The sequence below is a fragment of the Lissotriton helveticus genome, chromosome 1_2, assembly GCF_964261635.1.
Source record: "Lissotriton helveticus chromosome 1_2, aLisHel1.1, whole genome shotgun sequence".
NCBI classification, from domain to species: Eukaryota; Metazoa; Chordata; class Amphibia; order Caudata; family Salamandridae; genus Lissotriton; species Lissotriton helveticus.
The window spans coordinates 370,291,795-370,316,978 of record NC_136058.1 but is presented as its reverse complement, the minus strand read 5'-3'; the positions used below and the strand labels follow the sequence as shown (position 1 = coordinate 370,316,978).

Sequence of the window (25,184 nt, the reverse complement as noted above, 5' to 3'; positions counted from 1 at the left end):
TCATTTCCGATTTGATTGAAAAGGATGTGATTGAAGAGACAAGAGGCAACGTTTGCAATAGTCCTGTTCTGCCTGATTTGAAACGTACTGATCCTTCCCAGCCACCTGTTTACAGATTTGTGATTGATCTCAGAGAGGTAAATAAAATAGTTGTGCCACAATTCCCAGTTGTTCCTGACATTACTGCGCTATTGACTATGATTCCAGCTTCTGCCACCTGGTTTTTGGTGATTGACTTGAAAAATGCTTTCTTCAGCATCCCGATTGCTGAGGAGAGCAGGGATATTTTTGGCTTCAGTTTAGGAGGACAAAGCTTCCGCTTTAAACGCGCTCCCCAGGGCTACTGTGAAAGTCCATCAATATATAGTCAAGCTCTAAAAACACAGCTTGATACGATTGTTTTACCTGATGGTGCTACTCTTGTACAGTACGTTGATGATTTGCTTGTTGCTGCAGATACTGAGGAAATCTGTAAAGAAGCCACATTGTCAATATTGCGTCATCTGTGTGATTTACATCACAAGGTGTCATTTTCCAAATTGCAATATTGTCGACAAGAAGTGACCTACTTAGGTCATCTCTTATCGAAGGAGGGAAGGAAACTGACCCCAGAAAGAATTCAGGCAATAGCGAAATTGAGTGTGCCAAGAACACAGAGAGAAGTGCGTGCTTTCTTGGGCATTACATCATATTGCAGGCAATGGATACCAAATTTTTCGTTATTAGCCAAACCTTTGGTGGCATTAACGTGTAAAGATACACCCAATCCCGTTCCTTGGTCTGAAGAGTGTCAGAAAAGTTTTTCTGAATTGCGCACAGCATTATGTTCGGCTCCTGTGTTGGGTACCCCCAACTACAGTAAGCCCTTTACATTGTATGTCCATGAGAAAGAAGGTTGTGCATCGTCATTGTTGACACAGTTGTTTGGAGACAAGCAGCGCCCATGTGCATATTTTTCGTCGACTTTGGATCCGGTAGCTAAAGCATTGCCAAGTTGTTTAAGGGCAACAGCGGCAGCAGCTGTTTCTATTCGACAGTCTGCTGGTCTAGTGATGAATAACATGTTAGTTGTGATGGTTCCACATGCAGTAGACACGTTGTTAAACAGAACCAAGACACAGCACTTAACTAGTGCTCGATTGTCAGGTTACGAGTTGACATTGTTAGCGAGTCATGTGCACATAAAAAGATGCAACACTCTCAACCCAGCTACGTTGTTGCCAATTGTAGAGGAGTTAGATGCTTCAGAACAGCATGATTGTTTTCTTAGAACAGAAGAAGAAACGAAAGGGAGAGTAGATCTCCAAGATACTCCTCTTGCTGAATGTGATGGTACATTATGGGTGGATGGTTCATGCTTCAAGCTTCCGAATGGTGATACGACTGCAGCATATGCTGTCACGACTTTGCATACGATTGTTGAAGCTGCACGTATCCCACATAATTCAGCTCAAGCAGCAGAATTGATTGCACTTACAAGAGCATGTGTGTTGTCGAAAGGAATGAAAGTGACCATCTACACCGACAGTCAGTATGCGTTTGGAGTGGCTCACAGTTTTGGACGATTGTGGAAAGAACTTGGGTTCCTGACTTCGCATGGAGCTAAGATTCAGCATGGTCAGTTGGTGAATGAGCTTCTTGAATCACTGACCTTGCCTCTACAAGTTGCGATTGTGAAATGTAGTGCTCACAAGAAGGTGACTGATGATGTTGGTCGTGGAAATGCATTTGCTGACGAAATCGCGAAAGAAACTGCAAGGAATGTGATGAGCCGAATGTATGTTGCAGGCCCTGCAAGATGGGTTGGTGATGTTGGAATGTGTGAAGACACGATAGAGAGTGTGAAATCTATTCAAGCTGAAGCTACAGAGAAAGAGTTGAGTGTGTGGAGAGAAAGTACGGGTAGAATGGATGCAAATGGTTGTTGGGTTGAATTGTCAGAGCATCAGAGATGGTTGTTACCCGATGCGTACGTGCTTGCAGTGGTTACAATGGCTCATGGAATGGCTCACATCAGCGTGAAAGGGATTTGTAAGTTGTTGGCTCCAGTATGGCAAAATGCAGGAATTCCTAAGTGTGCAGAGAATGTGGTCAAGAATTGCATGGTGTGTCTGAAACACAATCCTGGTAGGGGAACCCCAACTCCAGCTGGTCATTTTGCACCTCCTACGTATCCGTTTGAGGTTTTGCAGCTAGATTTCATCCACATGGAGAGGTGCAACAACTTAAAATACGTACTCGTTGTTGTTTGTGCCTTCTCAAGATGGGTAGAAGCATATCCCCTAAAGGACAATACTGCCTTGTCCACAGCGAAAGCCCTTGTGAAAAAGTTCTTCCCTAGATTTGGAATGCCTAGAATGGTCTGGAGTGACAATGGAAGTGAATTTGTGGGTCGTGTGATGAAGAAAGTATGTGAAGGGCTAGGCATTCACCAGAAGTTTCACGCTGCAAATCACCCCCAAATCAGCTGGACTAGTAGAATGCTATAATGGCACGCTGAAGTTAAAATTAGCCAAGATTCAAGCGATCACTGGTCTTAAATGGCCTGATGCTCTACCCTTAGCACTCCTATCAACCAGAATGACTGTGCATTCGCGAGTGGGACCTAGTCCATATGAGATCGTTTTCGGCCGCCCGGCCAACATATGGGGAGTGCCAAGGCCCACAAAGTTCAGTGAAATCGAACACCCTGTTTTGCTTGACTATTTGTACGAATTGATGGCTAAATTGCGTGTTTTACATCAACAGGTCCATGACACCCTGCCTCCGGTCTCTGAAACTCCAGGTCATCCCATCGACCCTGGATCCTGGGTTCTCGTGAAGAACTTCCAGCGAACCAAGAACGACCAGCCCAGGTGGACCGGACCGCACCTCGTCCTTCTTTTCACGAGATCAGCTGTTCGAGTGGAAGGGAAAAAGCACTGGATCCACGGGGTCCATTGTAAAAGGGTACCTTTACCTCTGCCGTATGACCAGTGGGTCCAGAAGGGTGTCGCCGACTCAGAGACTGAAACTGTGCCACGTTTTCTGCCTTTCAGTGATGCACGTGTAAAAGGAACACTTACTGAAAAAGAGAGTGACAATATTTTGCAACCAGCTGTATCACCGTCAGTTCGATTGGACACTACAGAGCCTGAACTCCTGTTTCAGGACCAGACAGTACCTGGAAAGAAGCGCTATAATTTAAGGCCGAGACCTATGGACAAATAAAATTCTTTTTTTTCCCCTGCTATTTTTGAAAGTGCAGCTCTCCCATCTGAGAAACTTGCTTATTTTTGTTTTTCGAACCGCCATCCGGGTTCCGCTGCTAGGGCCGCGATTGTCCAAAGTCTTTGGGGTGCAGCTGACGACGTTAGGTCGACAGTTCTGGTTGGTCCAGGGGAGTTGCCCTAGACTGACGGAAGCATTCCTTAGCAGAAACAACCTCCCATCGCAGGCAGCACTTTAGAGAGGATGGAGTTTTTCGAGATGGAGAGACCTGCCAAAACAATGAACTTTAAAGCCAGGATACGTAAAATTATGACAAAGAAAAACTTTTTGATATTGTGCATGTTCATGTTATTCAGTATGATAATGTTTTTAATAGGATATGTTTTATTCTCTTATCGAGTAACATTTGCACCCACTATATCGCCCATACCTCCTCCTACTGTTTCCTCACACTCTTTTCAACGTCTTCCTGAACATGAATCCGCTAGGAGATTAGAGTTTATTAATAACTCCTTTGTTCAGCTTTTGCACCAACACCAACTAGTAATGAACACGACTAACTGTTGGGTGTGTGGTCTTAAGCTATGCACCACGGATAAAGGTATCCCTTATCTGGTCCTGCCTTTCAGCCATAATGGTTCTGTGTGGGCATACAGAACGATGTTCATCTATGCTTGTGAAGTCCACCCCCTACGTTCTGTAAAAGACAATCCTAAGAATAGTGCTCTAGTTAAGGGTATAGTCGACATGATTAAGGAAGATATTTCTTATGAAACTACCCCCGAAGATGAGACACTTGCCTATATAGGATGGAACGTGACCGGATATGGAACTACTCTGAGTGAGAAACAGCAAGCTAAGAGATCCTCCCTGATTTGGATTGTACCCCATCAGGGTCACCTGTGTTTGCAAGGTACTGGCAAGAATCCCAGAGCTCAGTTAGGGAAGAGAATCTGTACTCAAACGTATGTTTTTGGGTCTCAGACTTCCCCTGCGTTTTTAGCAGCTAAGGGTACCTATTTCATCTGCCATGATAGAGCCTATACATGGTTGCCCCCTGACTTTTCGGGCTCATGTTTTGTTTCGTTCCTGTTGCCTCCCACCTACACAGCAGCGGCAGATTACCACAAGACAAGTATAGTTAGAGGTGTATTAAGTAAAGAAGACACCACAGGTCAAGAATTTGGGGACTTCGTAAAGGGTTTTCTGCCGTTCTGGGGACCCATGGTTAACAGCAGGAACATAAGGCAATTGACAAGGGTAGTTGAATCCACCGTAGTTGAAACTGCTGGTGCCCTTAGTAACTTGACTGCTGAGCTCCAGTCGGATCGTCTTATGACCCTTCACAACAGGGTCGCATTAGATGTCATACTTGCAGACCGAGGTGGGGTATGTAAATTGATCCAATCGAGTTGCTGTGTTTTCATTCCAGATAACGCTCCAACAGTGTACCAGGCCATCTCCAAACTGCATAAGATTTCCGAATCTATTCATGTGGATAAAGGAGATTGGTCTTTGATGGGATGGTTCTGGGAACTGATATCTGGCTGGGGATGGACAATTCTGATGGTCATTGGGATGGTCTTAGCTATTCTTTTCCTGTTCTGTCTGTGCGTGCAGTGTGCTTCTGCAATATGTGGCCTCTGTGCTACATCATGTGTAAGGAAACCTGTATCAAGAGACGGGCTAAGTACTAGAATGATGTTACAGCAACATCTCAATGACTTTAGGAATATAGACCTGGACTCAGATTAGCATGAGATTAGGTTAATTGCCTATGTAAGGGCAAAAGGAGGGTTTGTAGTTCTGAAAATTCTGGACTCGTGAATAAAACTTCGTCGTAGCATGACGATTTTTATATCAAAAGACCGAGAATGACTAGTACACTATGTACAAGCATTTTCGTCATATTCGAGTGACGATTTCACCTCAAAATCGTAATTTTCGTCCTGAACCCTTGGCTTCCATTTTGTGTACGGCAGCCATTTTGTGAGTTGCCCTCACATAGGCAGATGATTAAAGCCAAATTCGATTCCCAAGGACACGTAAATCAGGAAAGTACTCGAGGTCTTTGGGTGTGTACCCTGACACCACTGGGTTACCGGTTCGGTACCAGTTCTGAAAAACCCAGTACCTCAGCCGCTGGAACTGTCGCACTGCACCGCATCGGAGAGAAGCGTGCCGCAACGAAGAGGAAGCGTGTCCCCGTCGCTGCTGCTGCCGTCGCAACTCCGAAGGAGGGTGTCGCCGCTGTAGCTGTCGCATTGCACTACATCGAGAGAAGAGCCTCGCAACGAGGTCGAAGCGTGTCGCTGTCGCTGTGCCTGTTGTTGCAACTCCAAAGGAGGGTGTCGCCACTGGAACTGTCTCACTGCACCGCATCGAAGAAAAGCGCCTCGCATCCCCGAGAAGCGCACCGCCGTCGGAGCTGCTGCCGTCGCATCGTCGATTTCCCCGCTGTAGTCGTTGCATTGTGCGGAAACTTCACGCATCGTGGGAGAAGAGTGTCGGAAGTGGATCTGCTGCCATCGCATCGCGGAAGAAGAGTGTCGCCGCTGCAGTCCACGCATCGAACCGAGAACTTCTCGCATCCCCGGAAAAGCGTGCCGAATCTGGAAGATCTTCACGTCTTTATTTCTTTGTACTTGAACTTTGCTGCATTTCCCTCGCTGCGACATTGTTTGTCGTGGAAGCGCAACGCAACCTATTGTACATAGACGCAAAGTGTTGCATCTTAAGAACGGAACTAAACTAAGTTAAATCTACCATCTTAAAGTAACAGTATTGTGTATTTTTGTGGTTTATGGTCTAGTGGTAACTCTATATAAAGTATACTTATTTTTTATATAAAGCCTTGTGTGCTGTCCATCTATAGTGTTGTCACTGGGTTACTGTATGTGGTCACAAATGCTTTACACACTGCCTCTGAGATAAGCCTGGCTGCTCGTGCCAAGCTAACAAGGGGTGAGTAGTGGGTATTTTAGGAGTGTAATCCCCTTATCCTGACTAGAGGCAAGGGCCCCTATTTGTCACAAGTACCTACCTGTGCCAACTAGAGACCCCCAAATCTAACAATCCAAAAAAACATCCAGGTCAGGGTCACCACATCATCTCAGTGGAGACCTGGAACTCGTTATTCCCATTGTCCATCATTTCACATCACTAAGATCAATGTGCACGAAGGTCCTAGGCCTTGTGTTTGTTCCCTTTTATTGGCCAGTCTATTTCAGGAATTCCACCAAAACCTGGAGATCTGTGAGCATGTGAACATCCCCAGCCAATGCACATCTCAGCCCAGCAGAGTGTCCAGTTCGTTACGTTTTTTCTCGACCAATATGAATCTCTGGCGTGCTTCCTTCATGTGTAAAGCCGGCATTTATAGAACTTTGGAGCCAGCAACTGTGAGGTCCCTTTGTTTTGTGGCTAATTGGTGAATTTTATCCCGGTCTCTGTAGCATAGCAGTTTGGCAATAAGAGGGCATGTCAGGGCACCTGGTATTGGCCTCGGGGCAAGCAAACAATGTGCCCCCTCAACCATATGCTTACGGAACAAGTTCTCATGTCCAAATAGTATGTCTAGCATCTTTTTGAACTAGTCTTTAATTTTTCCCACCTCAATTTTCTCAGGAATGCCCAGAACATGGAGATTTCACCTACGAGATTGGAGCTCCAAATCCAATATATGTTATTCTGTCATAGCGATGCAAGTCGAGTGCTTATCAAGCTGCTCCTTCATCCCATCCAGTAGATGTGTGAGGGCTGCAACATTGCCTTCAAAGGCATCTCAAGTACTAGGTTTGCATATCTATTTCAGCATTAGCCACCTCTATTGTTTCTGGGTCATTGGAGGAGCCCCCTTCTTTGACTTTCTCCTGTGACCTGGTGACTTTTCTGGATTCAAACTGGAGTCAGACTTGTATGTTATCTACTGTACCCATCGTGTGGGAACACATTGTGTTAATAAGCGAACTGAGTCTGCTGGCACCTGAGTCCCCACAGTCTAGGCCCACTATGAGAAAAGTAAGGTAGAACACTGTGCCCACATGTAATCAAAGCTCTCCCCTTCGTTTTGTGTTGCAGGAAACCAGCAGCAGGGGCACTCGCTCCTCCCACGCTCCCTAATGCAGCTATGGACTCAGGAGTATGAGTTTCAAGTAAGCCTTAATAGGCATATGTGGTTTACAAGTGCCTCAGCAAGCGCCTACACTGATATGTTCTATGAAAAATCCAGTGCTGGAGAACATGCAGTACTGTCTAAGTGCGTCTCCCTATTTACCCTACCGATATTTATTCACCCCCACGGCTGGCTCTGCTTGAGTGTGTGAATCTATGAACGATCCAGTGCTGGTGATCATGCAGTGTTGCCTATGTGCATATCCCTAGGGTCCCTACCAATATTTATTCACCCCACGCCTGGTTCTGCTTTGAGTGTGTGAATCTATGAAAGATCCAGTGCTGGTGATCATGCAGTGGTGTCTATGTGCGTCTCCCTAGGGTCCCTACCAATATATATTCACCCCGTGCCTGGCGCTGCTTTGAGTGTGTGAATCTATGAAAGATCCAGTGCTGGTGAACATGCAGTACTGTCTATGTGCGTCTCCCTACGGTTCCTACCTATATTTATTCACCCCACGGCTGGCTCTGCTTCGAGTGTGAAAATCTATGAAAGATACAATGCTGAAAAACATGCAGTACTGTCTATGTGTGTCTCCCTAGGGGCCGTACCGATATTTATTCACCCCACGGCTGGCTCTGCTTCGAGTGTGTGAATCTATGAAAGATCCAGTGCTGGAAAACATGCAGTACTGTGTATGTGTGTCTCCCTGTACTGTGTATGTGTGTCTCCCTAGGGGCCGTACAGATATTTATTCATCCCGCGGCTGGCTCTGCTTCGAGTGTGTGAATCTATGAAAAATCCAGTGCTGAAGAACATGCAGTACTGTCTATGTGCGTCTCCCAAGGGTCCCTACCAATATTTATTCACCCCACGCCTGGCTCTGCTTCGAGTGTGTGAATCTATGAAAGCCAATATTTATTCACCCCATGCCTGGCTCTGCTTTGAGTGTGAGAATCTATAAAAGATTCAGTGCTGAAGAACATGCAGTACTGTCTATGTGCATCTCCCTAGGGTCCCTACCAATATTTATTCACCCCAAGCCTGGCTCTGCTCCGAGTGTGTGAATCTATGAAAGCCAATATTTATTCACCCCACGCCTGGCTCTGCTTCGAGTGTGTGAATCTATGAAAGATCCAGTGCTGGTGAACATGCAGTACTGTCTATGTGCATCTCCCTAGGGTCCCTACCATTATTTATTCATCCCACGCCTGTCTCTGCTTCGAGTGTGTGAATCTATGCAAGTTCCAGTGCTGGTGAACATGTTGTACTGTCAGTGCGTCTCCTTAAGGTCCCTACCAATATTTATTCCCCCCACGCCTGGCTCTGCTTTGAGTGTGTGAATCTCTGACAGATCCAGTGCTGGTGAACATGCAGTACTGTCTGCGTTTCCTTAGGGTCCCTACCAATATTTCTTCACCCCATGCCTGCCTCTGCTTCGAGTGTGTGAATCTATGAAAGATCCAGTGCTGGTGATCATGCAGTGTTGTCTATGTGCGTCTCCCTAGGGTCCCTACCGATATTTATTCACCCCACACCTGGCTCTGCTTTGAGTGTGTGAATCTATGAAAGATCCAGTGCTGGTGAACATGCAGTACTGTCTATGTGCGTCTCCCTACGGTCCCTACTTATATTTATTCACACCATGACTGGCAATGCTACGAGTGTGTGAATCTATGAAAGATCCAATGCTGGAAAATATGCAGTACTGTCTATGTGTGTCTCCCTAGGGCCGTACTGATATTTATTCACCCCACGGCTGGCTCTGCTTTGAGTGTGTGAATCTATGAAAGATCCAGTGCTGGAGAACATGCAGTACTGTGTGTCTCCATAGGGGCCGTACCGATATTTATTCACCCCACGGCTGGCTCCGCTTCGAGTGTGTGAATCTATGAAAGATCCAGTGCTGGTGAACATGCAGTACTGTCTATGTGCGTCTCCCTACCAATATTTATTCACCCCATGCCTGTCTCTGCTTTGAGTGTGAGAATCTATGAAAGATCCAGTGCTGGAGAACGTGCAGTACTGTCTGTGCGTCTTGCTAGGGTCCCTACCAATATTTATTCACCCCAAGCCTGGCTCTGCATCGAGTGTGTGAATCTATGAAAGCAAATATTTATTCACCCCACGCCTGGCTCTGCTTTGAGTGTGTGAATCTATGAATGATCCAGTGCTGGTGAACATGCAGTACTGTCTATGTGTGTCTCTCTAGAGTCCCTACCAATATTTATTCACCCCATGCCCGGATATGCTTTGAGTTCTACTAAGAATTCCTTCTTGTGCTGCCAGTTTTGTTTCAAATTTCCACATAAATAATTCAGTGTAACCATATAGTAACAGCATCCACCTTCCACCGTTAGTCACGGTTGAATGCTACTACCACTTGCTATGTTTCTCCTCACACGTACAGATGAACATATGATTTCAGCATCTCATGTGCACTGAGACTCCTGCCAGTGTTTTCAACTCCCAACACACATTCATTGTTTCTGCTTTCTGAGATCTTCATACAAAAACAGTGGTGTTTTAAGTGCTTTATTCATCAATTTGTTTGTACAAACCTTTAAAACCATTTATCGGTACAATTACCATCTCCATGCCCTCGTATGTACAAATGCATTTTGAAGCTCCTGCAACCAAGCAGAGTGGAAGAACAGAATTGTCAAAATCAGCTGTAGTTTGGCCCATTTTGTCTTTTTTTTTCCGTTATAGCTTGGAGTGGGATCTTGCACAGCCTCGCTAAAATATTCTCCCTTTTCCATGTATTCTGGGATCTGGGAGTGGACTTGGGGCCTAATATTGCTACACTGAGGCAGGTTGGGCTTCATAAAGCAGCTGCACAGCGGCCGTCCACCGATGCAATGCTTAGTCTGCAGCTTAAAGAGGATTGAGACGCTGTGCCCATCATGTCTTCAACACACCTAGTCTGTCACTAAGGAAGGCCGGAGGCACTCTGACATCAAGTCTTCTCCACACCAAGGCTTCAGCTGAGGTTCTGTGGCCATCATGTTTTCTCCATACTTGGGACAGATTTATTACAAAGTCACGCAACGCAACACAGCAAGACAACTTGCGGCTCTCCGTAACAGGGAGAGAGCAGGGATGTGCCATATCTACTAAGATATGACTCACTCCTGCTCTTTCCCTGTAAAGAGTCACTTCAGGCTGTCTAGTGCCACCACAAGCCCCCTTGGGCTATGGGGCAAGGGTTCCTGCATTACAGGCAAATTGCTTTTGTACAGGAAGGGACGCCTAGTTTCAACGCAAGCACCCTTGCACAATGGTGCAAGGGTGCCTGCATTACAGGCAGGATTGTTTTTGTGCAGGAAGGGACGCCTAGATCCACGCAAGCACCCTTGCGATATGGTGCAAGGGTGCCTGCATTACAGGCAGGATTGGTTTTGTGCCGGAAGGGGCACCTAGATCCAACGCAGGTACCCTTTAGATATGGCGCAAGGGTGCCTGCATTACAGGCAGGATTGTTTTTGTGCGGGAAGGGACACCTAGCTCCAAAGCAAGCACCCTTGCGCTATGGTGCAAGGGTGCCTGCATTACAGGCAGGATTGTTTTTGTGGATGAAGGGACGCCTAACTCCAACGCAAGAAAGGGTGCCTGTATTACATGCAGGATTGTTTCTGTGGAGGAAGGGACGCCTAGCTCCAACGCAAGCACCCTTGCGCTATGGTGCAAGCGTGCCTGCATTTGAAGCAGGATTGTTTTTGTGCAGGACGGGACAACTAGCTCCAACGCGAGCAAGGTTGCCTGCATTACAGGCAGGATTGTTTCTGTGCAGGAAGGTGCACCTAGCTCCAACGCAAGCACCCTTGCAAGGGTGCCTGCATTTCAAGCAAGATTGTTTTTGTGCGGGACGGGACAACTAGCTCCAACTCAAGCAAGGGTTCCTGCATTGCAGACAGGATTGTTTCTGTGGAGGAAGGGACGCCTAGCTCCAACGCAAGCACCCTTGCGCTATGGTGCAAGCATGCCTGCATTTCAAGCAGGATTGTTTTTGTGCAGGACGGGACAACTAGCTCCAACGCAAGCAAGGGTGCCTGCATTACAGGCAGGATTGTTTCTGTGCAGGAAGGTGCGCCTAGCTCCAACGCAAGCACCCTTGCAAGGGTGCCTGCATTTCAAGCAAGATTGTTTTTGTGCGGGACGGGACAACTAGCTCCAACGCAAGCAAGGGTGCCTGCATTACAGGCAAGATTGTTTCTGTGCAGGAAGGGACGCCTAGCTCCAACGCAAGCACCCTTGCGCTATGGTGCAAGCGTGCCTGCATTTCAAGCAGGATTGTTTTTGTGCGGGACGGGACAACTAGCTCGAACGCAACCACCCTTGCGCTATGGTGCAAGGGTGCCTGCATTTCAAGCAGGATTGTTTTTGTGCAGGACGGGACAACTAGCTCCAACGCAAGAAAGGGTGCCTGCATTACATGCAGGATTGTTTCTGTGCAGGAAGGTACGCTTAGCTCCAACGCAAGCACCCTTGCGCTATGGTGCAAGCGTGCCTGCATTTCAAGCAGGATTGTTTTTGTGCAGGACGGGACAACTAGCTCCAATGCAAGCAAGGGTGCCTGCATTACAGGCAGGATTGTTTCTGTGCAGGAAGGGTCGCCTAGCTCCAACGCAAGCACCCTTGCGCTATGGTGCAAGGGTGCCTGCATTTCAAGCAGGATTGTTTTTGTGCAGGACGGGACAACTAGCTCCAACGCAAGAAAGGGTGCCTGCATTACATGCAGGATTGTTTCTGTGCAGGAAGGTACGCTTAGCTCCAACGCAAGCACCCTTGCGCTATGGTGCAAGCGTGCCCGCATTTCAAGCAGGATTGTTTTTGTGCAGGACGGGACAACTAGCTCCAATGCAAGCAAGGGTGCCTGCATTACAGGCAGGATTGTTTCTGTGCAGGAAGGGTCGCCTAGCTCCAACGCAAGCACCCTTGCGCTATGGTGCAATGGTGCCTGCATTACAGATAGGATTGTTGTTGTGCAGGAAGGCATACCTTTCTGCACAAAAACAATCCTTTGAGGTACCTTCCTCTTTTTATGTGTGCTGCAGAATGCAATAGATGTAGAAAAAGGAAGGCCTACCACTGTGACGCATTCACATGTTTACAAGTCTTTGTAAATCTGGGAATGCAGCAAAATTCATGCATGGATGCATGGGAACGCCCATGCTTGACCCATGGAGCGCCTTCCTAAAGCAGAACAACGCAAGGCAGCAATTTGCAGTACCATGCATTACTCTGGATTTACTAATCCACGCAGAGCCATGCAAGGTGGTCTTGTGTTACGTGGTAAATCTGACTAAAGCCCTTGCGTTTCCTTCTGTCCCCTTGTGTGACACATGGGCTTCATATATCTGGTCCCTAGTCTTTAGTTTAGGAAGGATCGAGGCAGGGTGGCCATCATATCTTCTCCATACGTTGGCTTCCGTTAGGAAGGGGTGAGTTGGGGATGCTTCCTCCCCTTAGGTCTGGCCCTCAGTCCAGGAGGGGTGGGCTCACTATGAGGGTCTCTTCAAGTATTACAAGTGCTGCACAAGGGATGCTTCACTCCCTCATCTCAGGATGGGACCCTATGAGGGTCTCTACAAGCGTTTCACTCCAGATCTCAACCTTAGCCCAGGGCGGGCCCGGTTCTCTGAATGATGCATTGCGTTGTTACTTCCCTTCCAACCTGGATCTCAGTCTCGGAGGGACATGGTCTTCATCTTCCTTTCCTTGCTTGAACAGGAGTCCAAGAAGGCTCTTGGTCTCTATAACATGAAACATGCACCGTCGGCTCCATCTCGGAGAGCGGTCTAGGTGGGAAGCAGTCTCCACCCAACGGTGCACTGTGGCTTTTCATTCCTCTCTATGCTGTCCCTTCAGCTAGGAATCATCTGCAGTTCCAATAACAAATAATAATAATAATAATAATAATAATAATAATAATAATATTAACAAATAGAGTGCCTTTGTTTCATTAATAAACATTATTTCCAAAGTATAATACTGTATAAATATATGCTGTTTGGATAATTGGCAAGATGTGGCCGTCACACTGGCATTTGTAGTAGAGCTTGAGAGATGATCCTGTGTCTCCGTGCCATCCGTGGCAGTGGGTCACAGCAGGACACAGTTCAGGAAGCCGACATCCCAGGCTGGCTGCATTTTTAGCATTGGCTGTCTACAACCACAGGAGTGCCTGACTGCACTCCCAGAAGTGTCTGACTACACTCCCAATTGTGTCTAACTACACTCCCAAGTGTGTCTGACTACAATCCCAGGAGTGTCTGACTACAGTCCCAGGAGTGGCTGCCAATACTCCCAGGAGTGAAAGTCCACACTGCCACAAGTGGGTGCCTACATTCTGAGGAGTGGCTGTTCACAATCTCAGGACCTGGCTGGCTGGCCACATTCATAGGAGTGATGGCCTCGCTTCTTGGATTGACTGCTGACACTCAAAGGACTGTCTGCACACATTTCCATCTCTGAATGGCCATGTGCTCTTGTCTGGCATGTCTAGGGAGGTGAGAATGCCTGCTAGTTCTGGACCCAGCAGATAACACCTACCACCTAATCCCCGGAAATGGCTCTTTGGTTTGCCCCCTGCTATAGAGCTCTGGGAGTCTTGAGCTTGGGGTGAGGGCACCTAATGGAGGGGCACAGTCCATGTCAAGGAATTGGTCACTGAGTGGGTCAGGCTTGGGCTTAACCAATGGGAGAGATATCACTTGCTCTCTCTCACAGTCCCTTCATTCACCCTCCTCAGAGGGTAGAAAGAATTCATATAGTGGCAATGTAAACAATGCACATCTTCAGAGTTCTTCTTTTTGCTGCTCGTTGGGGCATTCTTCCACCTTGTTTTTTCTTCAAGTTTGATGATCATTGAGATGGTCCAGACTGAAAATTAAAACAGAACCGTGTTAAGGAATCGGCATCAGTGTACATGAGATTATCAGGCATTCTAGGCAAGCACACTCTGCACTCATTTAGTGATCAGATAGCATAAGACTGCACCTTCTGTACTTATTGAATAATTGGATACTGTGAGGAAGCAGCCTTTGCACTCACTGATTAATCAAATATTCTAAAAAAGCACCTGCTGCACTAAGTGAGTATTAAGATATTTGCAAACCCTCTGTGCATGCGCACGCACACAATCACATACGTCAGCTCCTTCAGACCCTCAGCTAGAAGGTGCTACACACATTTAAGTTACTCCCTTCCTGAGCAGTGACCCTGCATCAGTCACTCTCTAGGCAGAGTGAACACATGGTGGTTGGGTGGAGTAGAGGGGCAGAGTGTGTGTTGCATGTATGTGTTGTCCACAGAAGTGCACTGACCCTGGGCAGCTGCACAACACGTGTGATTCACTAGCTATGGTACCCATCATTAGGCTTTAGGTGGACCATGGTTCCTTCTAAGAGGTGGAAGTGGGCTTCAGGTGAGTGACTGCAATGTCACGAAAACATTATCCAAAGGTCAGTGATGTGAGCCTTCTCCCCCAGATCACTGAAGGTGTGTGACATCTGCATTGCCATGCACCATGCACTATCGCTAGCATGATGCACTGGGCATGAGCTGGAATTGAGCATGATGGGTCCCACTTTCCATCACCCTTCCTTCAGCTGGATGGGGCATCATGACCGGTCTTGTCAACCTCTTATAATAACTTCATGGCACATGTGGCTACCAGTGGCCTGACTCTCACCAGGACACTGATTCTCATCTGGCTATCTTTTGACACAGAATGTCAGGAAGACTTTATGTCTGAGCTGACTACTGGTCTTCTCAGCTTCTCATCAGGACATTATGCCACACTTGCTACTTGTTGATTCAGACTATCATCCAGACTTTATGCACTAGCCAGAAGGCTACTAAATCTCCACTATTCCCTATATGCTGAGAATTCAAACCATTATTCTAAGGTCTATGAACCTCCTTGGAACAGCTTGACTACTTCCCTCTGGGTAAAATAGCCACTAAAAGAGTGGCAAAATGCTCTAATACCTCACTCGCCCTACTATTGACTTCAGTATTTACAAACCCTTCTCACTTTTTTATCCATTTACTTGGAAAAGATATGTTGTGTATAAAAATGGCAATTTATAAAAGTTCATCTTTCTTCTTATTTTTACACATTATTAGTTGCTTGAACAGACTTACCATCCAGCCAGTGTTCGGGGCACAGTATCCAGATCAGGAAGCAACTGTGGATGGTCTCAAGGACTCAATAAATCTACGCAAAAAGAGCGTTCTTCTGCAGAGCTGGTTGGGTAGAGAGAGAAGCACAGGTTTTTATCATTTGCTAATCCCCATCACCAGGTTACATCAGTCTCAAGAGTCCCAGCCATGATCCTAGACTAGCTATAACCTAGGAGTCATCAGAACCTAGTCCTCACCCAACTAATGAGGTAGCAGAACAGAGACCATCATACTCAAACTTCAAGCACCTAACACTGAACCACACACAACCTAGAAGTTATCAGAAACCAGACCACACCCAACCATTAGGAGAGAGGATGTGGCCTGATGGCCAGAGCGGTGGACCTTGCGGCTGGGGAACCAGGTTCAAGTCTCGGCAGGGATGGTCAACATCTTGTGATTCTGGGCAAATCACTTAATTTTCCTGTGCCTCACAAAATGAATGTGTCCGTCTGTAACGCAAGTGGTTCTCATGTAAAGCGCTCTGATACCTTCGGTACTATTTTGCGCTATATAAAGCATCAGAACCTGGACTACACCTAACCCATGAGGGATCAGAACCAGAACCACACCCAACCCTGAAACACCCAACCCTAGACCATACCTAACCCAGAAGGTATCAGAAGACATACAATTCTCAATGTTGGAGGCATCCGAATCTGGACCATGCTCAACCCATGAATTATCAGAACCAGCACCATACCCAACCCTGGACCACACCCAACCCAGGCCTATCAGAACCTATACCATATCCAACCCAGGAGGCATCATAACCTGGACCACACCCAATCCATGATGTATCAGAACAGAACCTAGACCACACCCAACCCTTGAGGTATCAGAACCAGCACCATACCCAACCCTGAACAACCCGACTCCTGACAACACTCAACTCTGAAATACCCAACCCTGGACAATACCCAACCCAGTATGTATCAGAAGACATACCATTCTCAATGTAGGAGGCCTCAGAAACTGGACCACACTCAGCCATGCACGAGGTATTAGAGCCAGCACCAAACCCAACCCTGGACCACACCCAACCCAGGACGTATCAGAACAATGATCATCCCAACCCTGGATGTATCAGAACCTATACCACACCCAACCCTTGAGGTATCAGAATCAGATCCTATGCCACACCCAACGCAGGTGGTATCAGAATCAGATCCTATGCCACACCCAACGCAGGTGGTATCAGAACCATGACTATCCCAACCCAGGTGGTATCAGAACCATGACCATCCCAACCAAGGAGGCATTAGAACCTGGACCACACCCAACCCATGAGGTATCAGAATCAGGACCTACCCAAAACTGAACCACCCAAAACCCTTACTTCACCCAACCCAGGTGGTATCAGAATCAAGGCTGTCCCCAAGCCAGGATCACACCAACACAGGAGGTATTGGAATCCAGACCATGCCCAACCCTGAAACACCCAACCCTGGACCATACCCAACATCTTAGGTATCAGAAGACATGCCAAACTTAATGTAGGAAGCATTAGAACATGGACCACACTCAACCCATGATGTATCAGAACCAGCACCATAACCAGCCTTGGACCACACCCAACTAAGGAGGTATCAGAACCTTGACCATATCCAACCCAGGAGGCATCAGAAACTGGACCACACTCAATCCATGATGTATCAGAACAGAAACTACACCACACTCCAACCCTTGAGGCATCAGAATCAGGACCATACCCAATACAGAATGACCCGACTCCTGACCACACCCAACCCAGCTGGTATCAGAACCATGACCATTCCAACCCAGGAGGCATTAGAACCTGGACCACACCCAACCCATGAGGTATCAGAATCAGAACAATACCCAACACTGAACCCCCCGAAACCCTGACCACACCCAACCCAGGTGGTATCAGAACCAGGGCTGTACCCAAGCCTGGATCACACCTACACAGGAGGTATCAGAATCCAGACCATACCCAACCCTGAAGCACCTAACCCTGGATGACACCCATCCCAGTAGGAATCAGAACCCACACCATATAGAACTCAGGAGGCATCAGAACCTGGACCGCATCCCTCTTAGCAGGCATCAAACTGGCCCACACCCAATGCATGAGGCATCAGAACCATGACCATCCCTGTCCCAGAAGAAAATAGGTTACTCACCTATAACTGTATTGCATTCCATGTGAGACCCAAGAGTGGTCTTTTTAGAGGATTTTGTAGGTTGGCTCCGTAGAGGAATGAGAATTAGTCGAAACTATTGTTTTTGTCACTGTCTGACACAGGCTTCTTTCTGTTCTTATGTTTTTAGAGCCATGACAACAATCCCCTTCCACGTTCCTTCAATATTTTAGTAGAGAAGGTACGACATACTTTACATTCCCCTGCCTTAGGAGATGGATACAGGCAGTAGATTCAGTCTTGATATGGGTCATCGGAATAAAGGTTCTTTTTACCACAGGTAGCACAGGCCCAGAATATGCTCTTCGAAGCTTTTTCTGACATGTTGAAGTCAGATTTTGAGCAAACAAAAACACAGATATACAGGGTTATGAATATATTTGAAGAGATATAGCCTTAAAATGTATTGTAGAACAAGTCTTGAACAGGTAGAACTGAGCAGAGCTCAGTAGAGACTCCCTCACACGATGTGCAGTAGAAAATCTGAGCGACTGGGGCTTCTCTCAGGAGTATTCCAGAGGGCGGTAACCTGATTGATTGAATCTTAAGTTTGATCTCTTTTTTGACAAAATGACTATGATAGTAAACTGAAGGGCCTATGCCTTCCTAGCCTACACCTATCATTGCATTGCTTTTATAAGGTACAGTGCGCCGGGGAATGATTCCAGCATGTGAATCCATGAAAGATTCAATACTGGAGTAACAATCCCAGACCAAACTCAACCCAGGAAGTATTAGGAAAGAACCTGGACCACATCCACCCCATGGGGTATCGGAATCCAGGCCATTTCCAACCCTGAAACATCCAACCCAGACCATACAGAACCCAGGAGACAAAAGAACTGAACCACACCCAGCCCAGGACCAGGACCCGATGTGCTCTACTAAACCGAAAGGCAGATTCTGGAGGGTCTTTTGATATCAATTACCTTGTTAAATATTAAGTTGTCAGGTGTTTATATAAGATATACATCTATATGTGTAGTTTATGTCTGGTGTAAAGGGATTTGCATGCATAAACGGTAATACTTTAAAGAATTGACTGGACTGCTGTAGTAGATACACACATGTTCTTTTCTGAGTGTGCCAGTGTTTATGTCACACCTATATTGGGGCGTTGTGCACAGGAGCTTTGCAATGTTGTTATCAAATGATAATTATGGGGACTGGGATGTGCTGTAATGTCGCACTGCTTAAGGGTCACTCGTAAAGGCATCTCAACCCTCGTTTGAGAGTTAAAGCTTTTACAGAAAGATTGTTAAAAACCACATTCCTTTAGAATACATTCAGATTGCATGCAATCACATAAACCTATGCCTGCTATATTCCTAAAACCCTGCATGGAAAATTGACCTTGATTTACGCGTTCAACTTCTCCCTCTCTTATTTATCTTAAATGCCCCTGTCCCTTACTTCTTCCTTCTGTTTGCCTCTTGTGTAAATAGACTTCTCTAAATTCATGTCTGTCTTAATCTCCCTTTCTTTGAAATCATATCCCTGCAACTTGGCAATATCTGTTAATTTCATCAAAAACAAGCTTCTCAGACAACCCCCTCTCATGGGACCCTTCCGGGTGAGTAGTGCGCTATACAAGTGTTATGATTGATTGATAGATTGATGATCACCGTTAAGTCTTTAAAGTGCTAGAAAAACTGGAGTAACTTCATGGAAAGGTTTCTTTTAGAGCACAAGACAAATCCTCATGACCAAAGAAAGGACTGACCCCAAATGTTAACCCAAGAGGTACAAGAATCTGGATCATATGGAACCCACAAGGTAACAGAACATGTATAAAACCTAACCCACGAGGAATTAGAACTTGGAAAGTACCTAACTTTGGAGTTATCCAAACTTGGAAAATACCCAGCCAATGAAAAAACATAACGTGGACTATACCTAACTCAGGCTGGACCATAAACAAACCAGGAGCAGAACTTGGACCAAATCAAACAGAAAAGGCAAAACTTGGACCACACCCTACCCAGGAGGTACTGAAACCTGGTGTAAATAGCAAGGACCCCCTGGGTAGTAACAATCTATAGACTCCTAGGGCAGGGTAACAACATATGCGAAAAAATTCTAGGACGTCTAGGTATATAGGTGTACAGATAAGACAGGCCAGTTATCAAGAAGGAACAGTAGGGGAGGATGAACGAAGTTGTATAAAAAGTATATTTTTATTTTGTATATTTAAAAATCATATTAGAAATGACTGGGGGTCAAACCAATATGACGGGTATTAAAATAGCTTTGTCAAAATTCCATACAATAATCATAACGAGTTAACATAAAATTCATAGTACAAAAAATAGAGAAATATATTAACAAAAGCATACAGATAATCACATCAATAATAAAACAAGCATAGGAACTCGACGCGCGTTTCGGCAGGGGACCGCCTTCTTCAGGAGACACAATTTTAATTCAAAGGTAGACTTCTATCCGTACAGCAAGAACACCCAAGGGGAGTCTTCATACAAACGTGATGCGTATATGGAATAGGTATTGGTAGAGGGATTCCTTATGATTCCATGAACGATGGATGAAAATTGCTGACGAAGTTATTCATTAAATAAACACTTGATGGCCATATTCGAGGTGTCCTAGAACAATGGGTACCGGAAAAACACTATAGCTAGAGCCTACATTAGATGGTAGACTTGACGCTTGAAACAAGGTCGCTGTTGATGGCACCTTATCTCGTTGTTAATTAAACAGGCTCTTGGTGTATCTTAAAACGCGCCTTGTAATGTGGAAAAATAAGACACTCGTAATGTGGCTCGATACTGGCGGACAGCAAGATGTAGCTGCTTCGTCTTCCGGCGTGTGGGGGTTCGTCCTCCCTAGCGATACAATGACATTGCTTGCTGTCCGCCAGTATCGAGCCACATTACGAGTGTCTTATTTTTCCACATTACAAGGCGCGATTTTAAAGCCACCACTCAGAATTGCGTCGAACACAGGCACTACTTCGTTTTAAGATACACCAAGAGCCTGTTTAATTAACAACGAGATAAGGTGCCATCAACAGCGACCTTGTTTCAAGCGTCAAGTCTACCATCTAATGTAGGCTCTAGCTATAGTGTTTTTCCGGTACCCATTGTTCTAGGACACCTCGAATATGGCCATCAAGTGTTTATTTAATGAATAACTTCGTCAGCAATTTTCATCCATCGTTCATGGAATCATAAGGAATCCCTCTACCAATACCTATTCCATATACGCATCACGTTTGTATGAAGACTCCCCTTGGGTGTTCTTGCTGTACGGATAGAAGTCTACCTTTGAATTAAAATTGTGTCTCCTGAAGAAGGCGGTCCCCTGCCGAAACGCGCGTCGAGTTCCTATGCTTGTTTTATTTTTGATGTGATTATCTGTATGCTTTTGTTAATATATTTCTCTATTTTTTGTACTATGAATTTTATGTTAACTCGTTATGATTATTGTATGGAATTTTGACAAAGCTATTTTAATACCCATCATATTGGTTTGACCCCCAGTCATTTCTAATATGATTTTTAAATATACAAAATAAAAATATACTTTTTATACAACTTCGTTCATCCTCCCCTACTGTTCCTTCTTGATAACTGGCCTGTCTTATCTGTACACCTATATACCTAGACGTCCTAGAATTTTTTCGCATATGGTACTGAAACCTGGGACATACAGAATATAGGATGCGTCAGAATATGAACCCTGCTGAGCCCAGGAGATATCAGAACCTGTATCACAACGAATCCAGTATCATAATCTGTACCACACAAAATCCAGGAGTTATGGAATCCTGAACCAAAATCAACCCCAGAGCTATCAGGACCTGGACCTGCTCATAATTCCAGACCAGGGAGGTTTCAGAACCTGGACTAAATCAGGTGTTAGAAACATGATTAATTAAAAAGAGGGTAAAAGCAGCATTCCCACCTATGCTGGGGCCACAGAGACCATTCATATGGAGGCAGGAATAATAGCTGTTTTCACTAATGTCTGGATTAATGGAAGCAGTTCCCTGCATAAGCCCCTTGGCTAGAGCGGGACAGAACGCTTTTCGATTAGAGTAGGTTCAGTGACACCATGACCATCTAGATAAGATATGGGTATCGCACAACAGGCCCCGGCCCTATTGTCCTCCTTCCTTAGGGATCATTCACAGAGGGTGCTGCTACATCAGCTCTATTTGGAGGCCTTCTCCCTGTCGTGCGGAGTGCTGCAGGGGTCATCATTAAGCCCCACACTTTTCAACCGAAATGTGTTTTCACTTATAGCCATCATATGGGCCTATGGGATGTATGTGATATCATTTGCTGATGACACACAGATCATTGTGTTGGTTCCTAAGAACTCTGCTGCCACTGCAGATACTTTTTCTCAATTCATGTCAGCAGTTGCAGACTGGATGAGACGGACTTTCTAAAAATTAAATGGCGATAAAACCCAGGTGGTACTCTTTAACCCGCACTCCTCGAGTTTGAATAGCAATTGGAGGCCAGCCACTTTAGGTACCTGCCATGTCCCAGTGGACAAGGCTAGAAATCTCAGGGTAATCCTAGATACTGAACTTACACTCAATGACCAGGCTAATTGCTCTGTGGCAACCTGCTTCTGGTTCATAAGGATGCTTAGCAGGGGCGGATTGGCACTGCGGGCACTCGGGCATGGGCCGGTGTCTCAGTGCACTCTGCCGGCCAGTTTTTTCCCCCTTTTCCCAGTCCACAGAGAGCACTGACAGGGAGAGGAAAGCAGCTTCGCTGGGCAGCCGTTCAGCGATGTTCAGCTGTGGCCTCTCCTTGAACCCCTGCTCTGCCAAACAATCATGCGGATGGTGGGCTGGGGAGGGGTGATTGTGTACCAGAATCTGACTCCCAGGGGGCCAGGTGTTGAGCCATTTGAGCCATTTTCACCTCCACCCCCTGGGGCCCGCACAGCCCAGAAACATTAATATTAACACCTTGCCCACAGCCCTTCTCTTTCAAGGCATAGTGGGCGAGGAAGAATGGGTCTTGCTGTGGGGGCCAGGTGATGTTGGGAACTCACACTATCTTAGCCTTCCCCCACTCCCATGGATGGCCCAGCAGCTGTGTTTTTTGCTTTATCTCCTCTCCTACCATGCCATTGCCCTGAGGCGCTGAAGGGCTGGGGAGGGCTGAGTAATTTACAAATAGCTGGGGGCTCTGTTTTTCAGGTGCCCCTGCGCTGGAGGGCTGGGAAATAATTCTTTAAGAGAAAGGGGCCTCACTGTTTTTCAGGTGACTCCTGCGCTGGAGAGCTGGGAAATAACTTTTTAAGAGAAAGGGGCCACACTGTTTTCAGGTGCTCCTGTGCTGGAGGGCTGGGGAATCATTTTGTAATAGAAAGGAGCCTCGCTCTTTTTCATTTGCTACAGCTTGTAGGACATTGTCACCTTGGCCCCGTGTCCTTCCCAAGAACAAAATCCTCCCACTTACATTCCTTGTGTGTTTCCTGAAAGGGCATGCCCGCGAATGTTGGCCACTTTTTTTGTCAGTGCCCGGGCCAAATTGTGATCCCAATCCGACCCTGATGCTTAGGAACAAGTTTCTTTTTATTCTCCTGCTAGCACGAAAGTAGGTCGCACTAGCCCTGGTCAAGTGCAGACTGAACTATTGTAACTCATTCTATCCTGACTCCAATATCAGCACAAAACACAAACTGCAAGAAGTATAGAATGTGATTGCAAGAATGATTCTTGATATTCCCCGGTGCCAATCAGCCACTGTGCGGCTGGGCGCCTTACACTGGCTTCCCATCAGAAAGCGCATTATGTTTAATATCGTCAGTATGGTGCGCAGGCCCTTTTCTCTCTAGCCCAGTGGGGATTAAAGATATGTTTCACTGGTATATTCCAAGTAGAAACCATTGCTCGGCACACTAACCTGTGCCTAGGACCCAAAAGAAGATATAGGGAGATAGAGCCTTTTCGACGCAAGTAGACTCTGCAACTCTATTCCGCAAACCGTGACAGCTATTTCAGAGCTGTTGCCTTTCAGAAAAGCAATGAAAACCTATCTCTATATAGGCAGCATTCTCTTTTATCGTGGGCTTATACACATGATTTAGTGCTGGACGGTCAGCTTTGGCACCTTGATGCCCTTGGATAAATGTTGCGCTCTATAAAATTAAGATCAAATCAAAAGTGGAAGTATTTCACGTAGTCCCCTTCCAGAAGTTTGGGATCAATGTGGTCACTTGTACCACTATGCTATGGCATTCCTAATAAGAAAAGATCAATTGGTGTATTTATGGGGGTGAAGGGCAAAGCAGCACATTTCCATCGGGATCTGACAGTGCTCCACGAAGGTGATATTAATGGAGATACTAACTAAACCTGGGAGGTGAACTCCACTCCGCTTGCGAAGTTTGCGGAGTTTCCCCGCACTCTGGAGTTTTTTCCTCACTCGCGATCATCAAAGTCAAGTGGAAAATAAACATCCCAGCGATATTTCTCAATGCGGGGTGGTCAGGTTTGTTATTGTGAGTGGTCGCGTATGCTCGCGACCGCTCTCGATGAGAAACTGCTTGGTCGCGTTGAGAAAGCTGCCGCTCGTGTAAAAATCTTCTCGAGCGACAGAAAAGGGAAAGAAGGGACCGCTTGCACTGTGCAATGTGCCGTTCGTGATGATTGCACAGTGAGGACTAGCAGCCGCACTGTGCAATCACCGCAAACAGCATTTTTCAATGGAACTCGGTGGATTGCGGAGCTCCGCGCAGCGTGGCAGAGTTTTTTCCCACTTCGCGGAGTTCTGTGTAGCGCAACTCCTCGAATTCCGCCTAGGGTTAGTACTAGCTAGGGCAGAATGAAAAGACACCACTCTCATCTCTATCCGGTCAATATTAATATTTCCATCAGGACACGGCCAAGAACATAGTGAATCAGCAGTGGTTCATAAGTGAATGTTTATGTCATGTTTGCTGCTAGTGAAACAAGGTGATTAGTTTAATGAAGGATTTATTCAAGCACAAAGAGCAAGACATCCCATATATAACACGGTGGTTTAACTGTACCCCAAGCCTCCTCTTTTAAACACGCTTTCCTGCGACAAATTGTAGCTTGTGGCATAACATTGTATATTGTAAAATAGTATGCCAGAATAAACCTAGCTGTATGGAGGAATTTAACACACGACACGCTTCACTTCTATCGGAGGAAGCATTCTTGATAGACTGTCTCATAAAGGCCTTCTCCACTAGGGTAGAACTCCTCCTCTTTCTTTGGGCCTTAGAGACTTCATGCCTCAGAGTCCACATTTTGTGGCAGGTAAGCGCTAATTTAAGCACCAGAAAAGTAATTACTTCCTGACTATGCATCAACAAGCACACCCCAGGCTATGATTGCAAGAACCCTGGGATACTTGCAGCTTCTCATTTGGCCTATGGGGGTGTCACAACAGTGCTGTTCAGGATATAATGAAAGAAAATACCTGGGTGATGGAGTATTTATTTTCTGGTTATTTGAGTAATGGGCATACAAGTGTGATTTCCCCCATAAA

General features: G+C 46.1%; 1 protein-coding gene across 1 annotated transcript in view; it reads right to left on the bottom strand.

The window, feature by feature from the left end:
* Positions 1 to 9,843: 9,843 nt before the first annotated feature.
* The window catches only part of LOC144803959 (uncharacterized), a 200,784-nt gene continuing 185,443 nt past the window's right edge, over positions 9,844 to 25,184 (bottom strand). Inside the window, exons 11-12 of the mRNA XM_078671887.1 lie at positions 15,476 to 15,577; positions 9,844 to 14,209 (exon numbers count right to left, since the gene is read on the bottom strand). Of these exons, the coding sequence (XP_078528013.1) occupies positions 15,509 to 15,577 (69 nt within the window). The 3' untranslated portion in view covers positions 9,844 to 14,209; positions 15,476 to 15,508. The remainder of the gene's footprint in view (positions 14,210 to 15,475; positions 15,578 to 25,184) is intronic.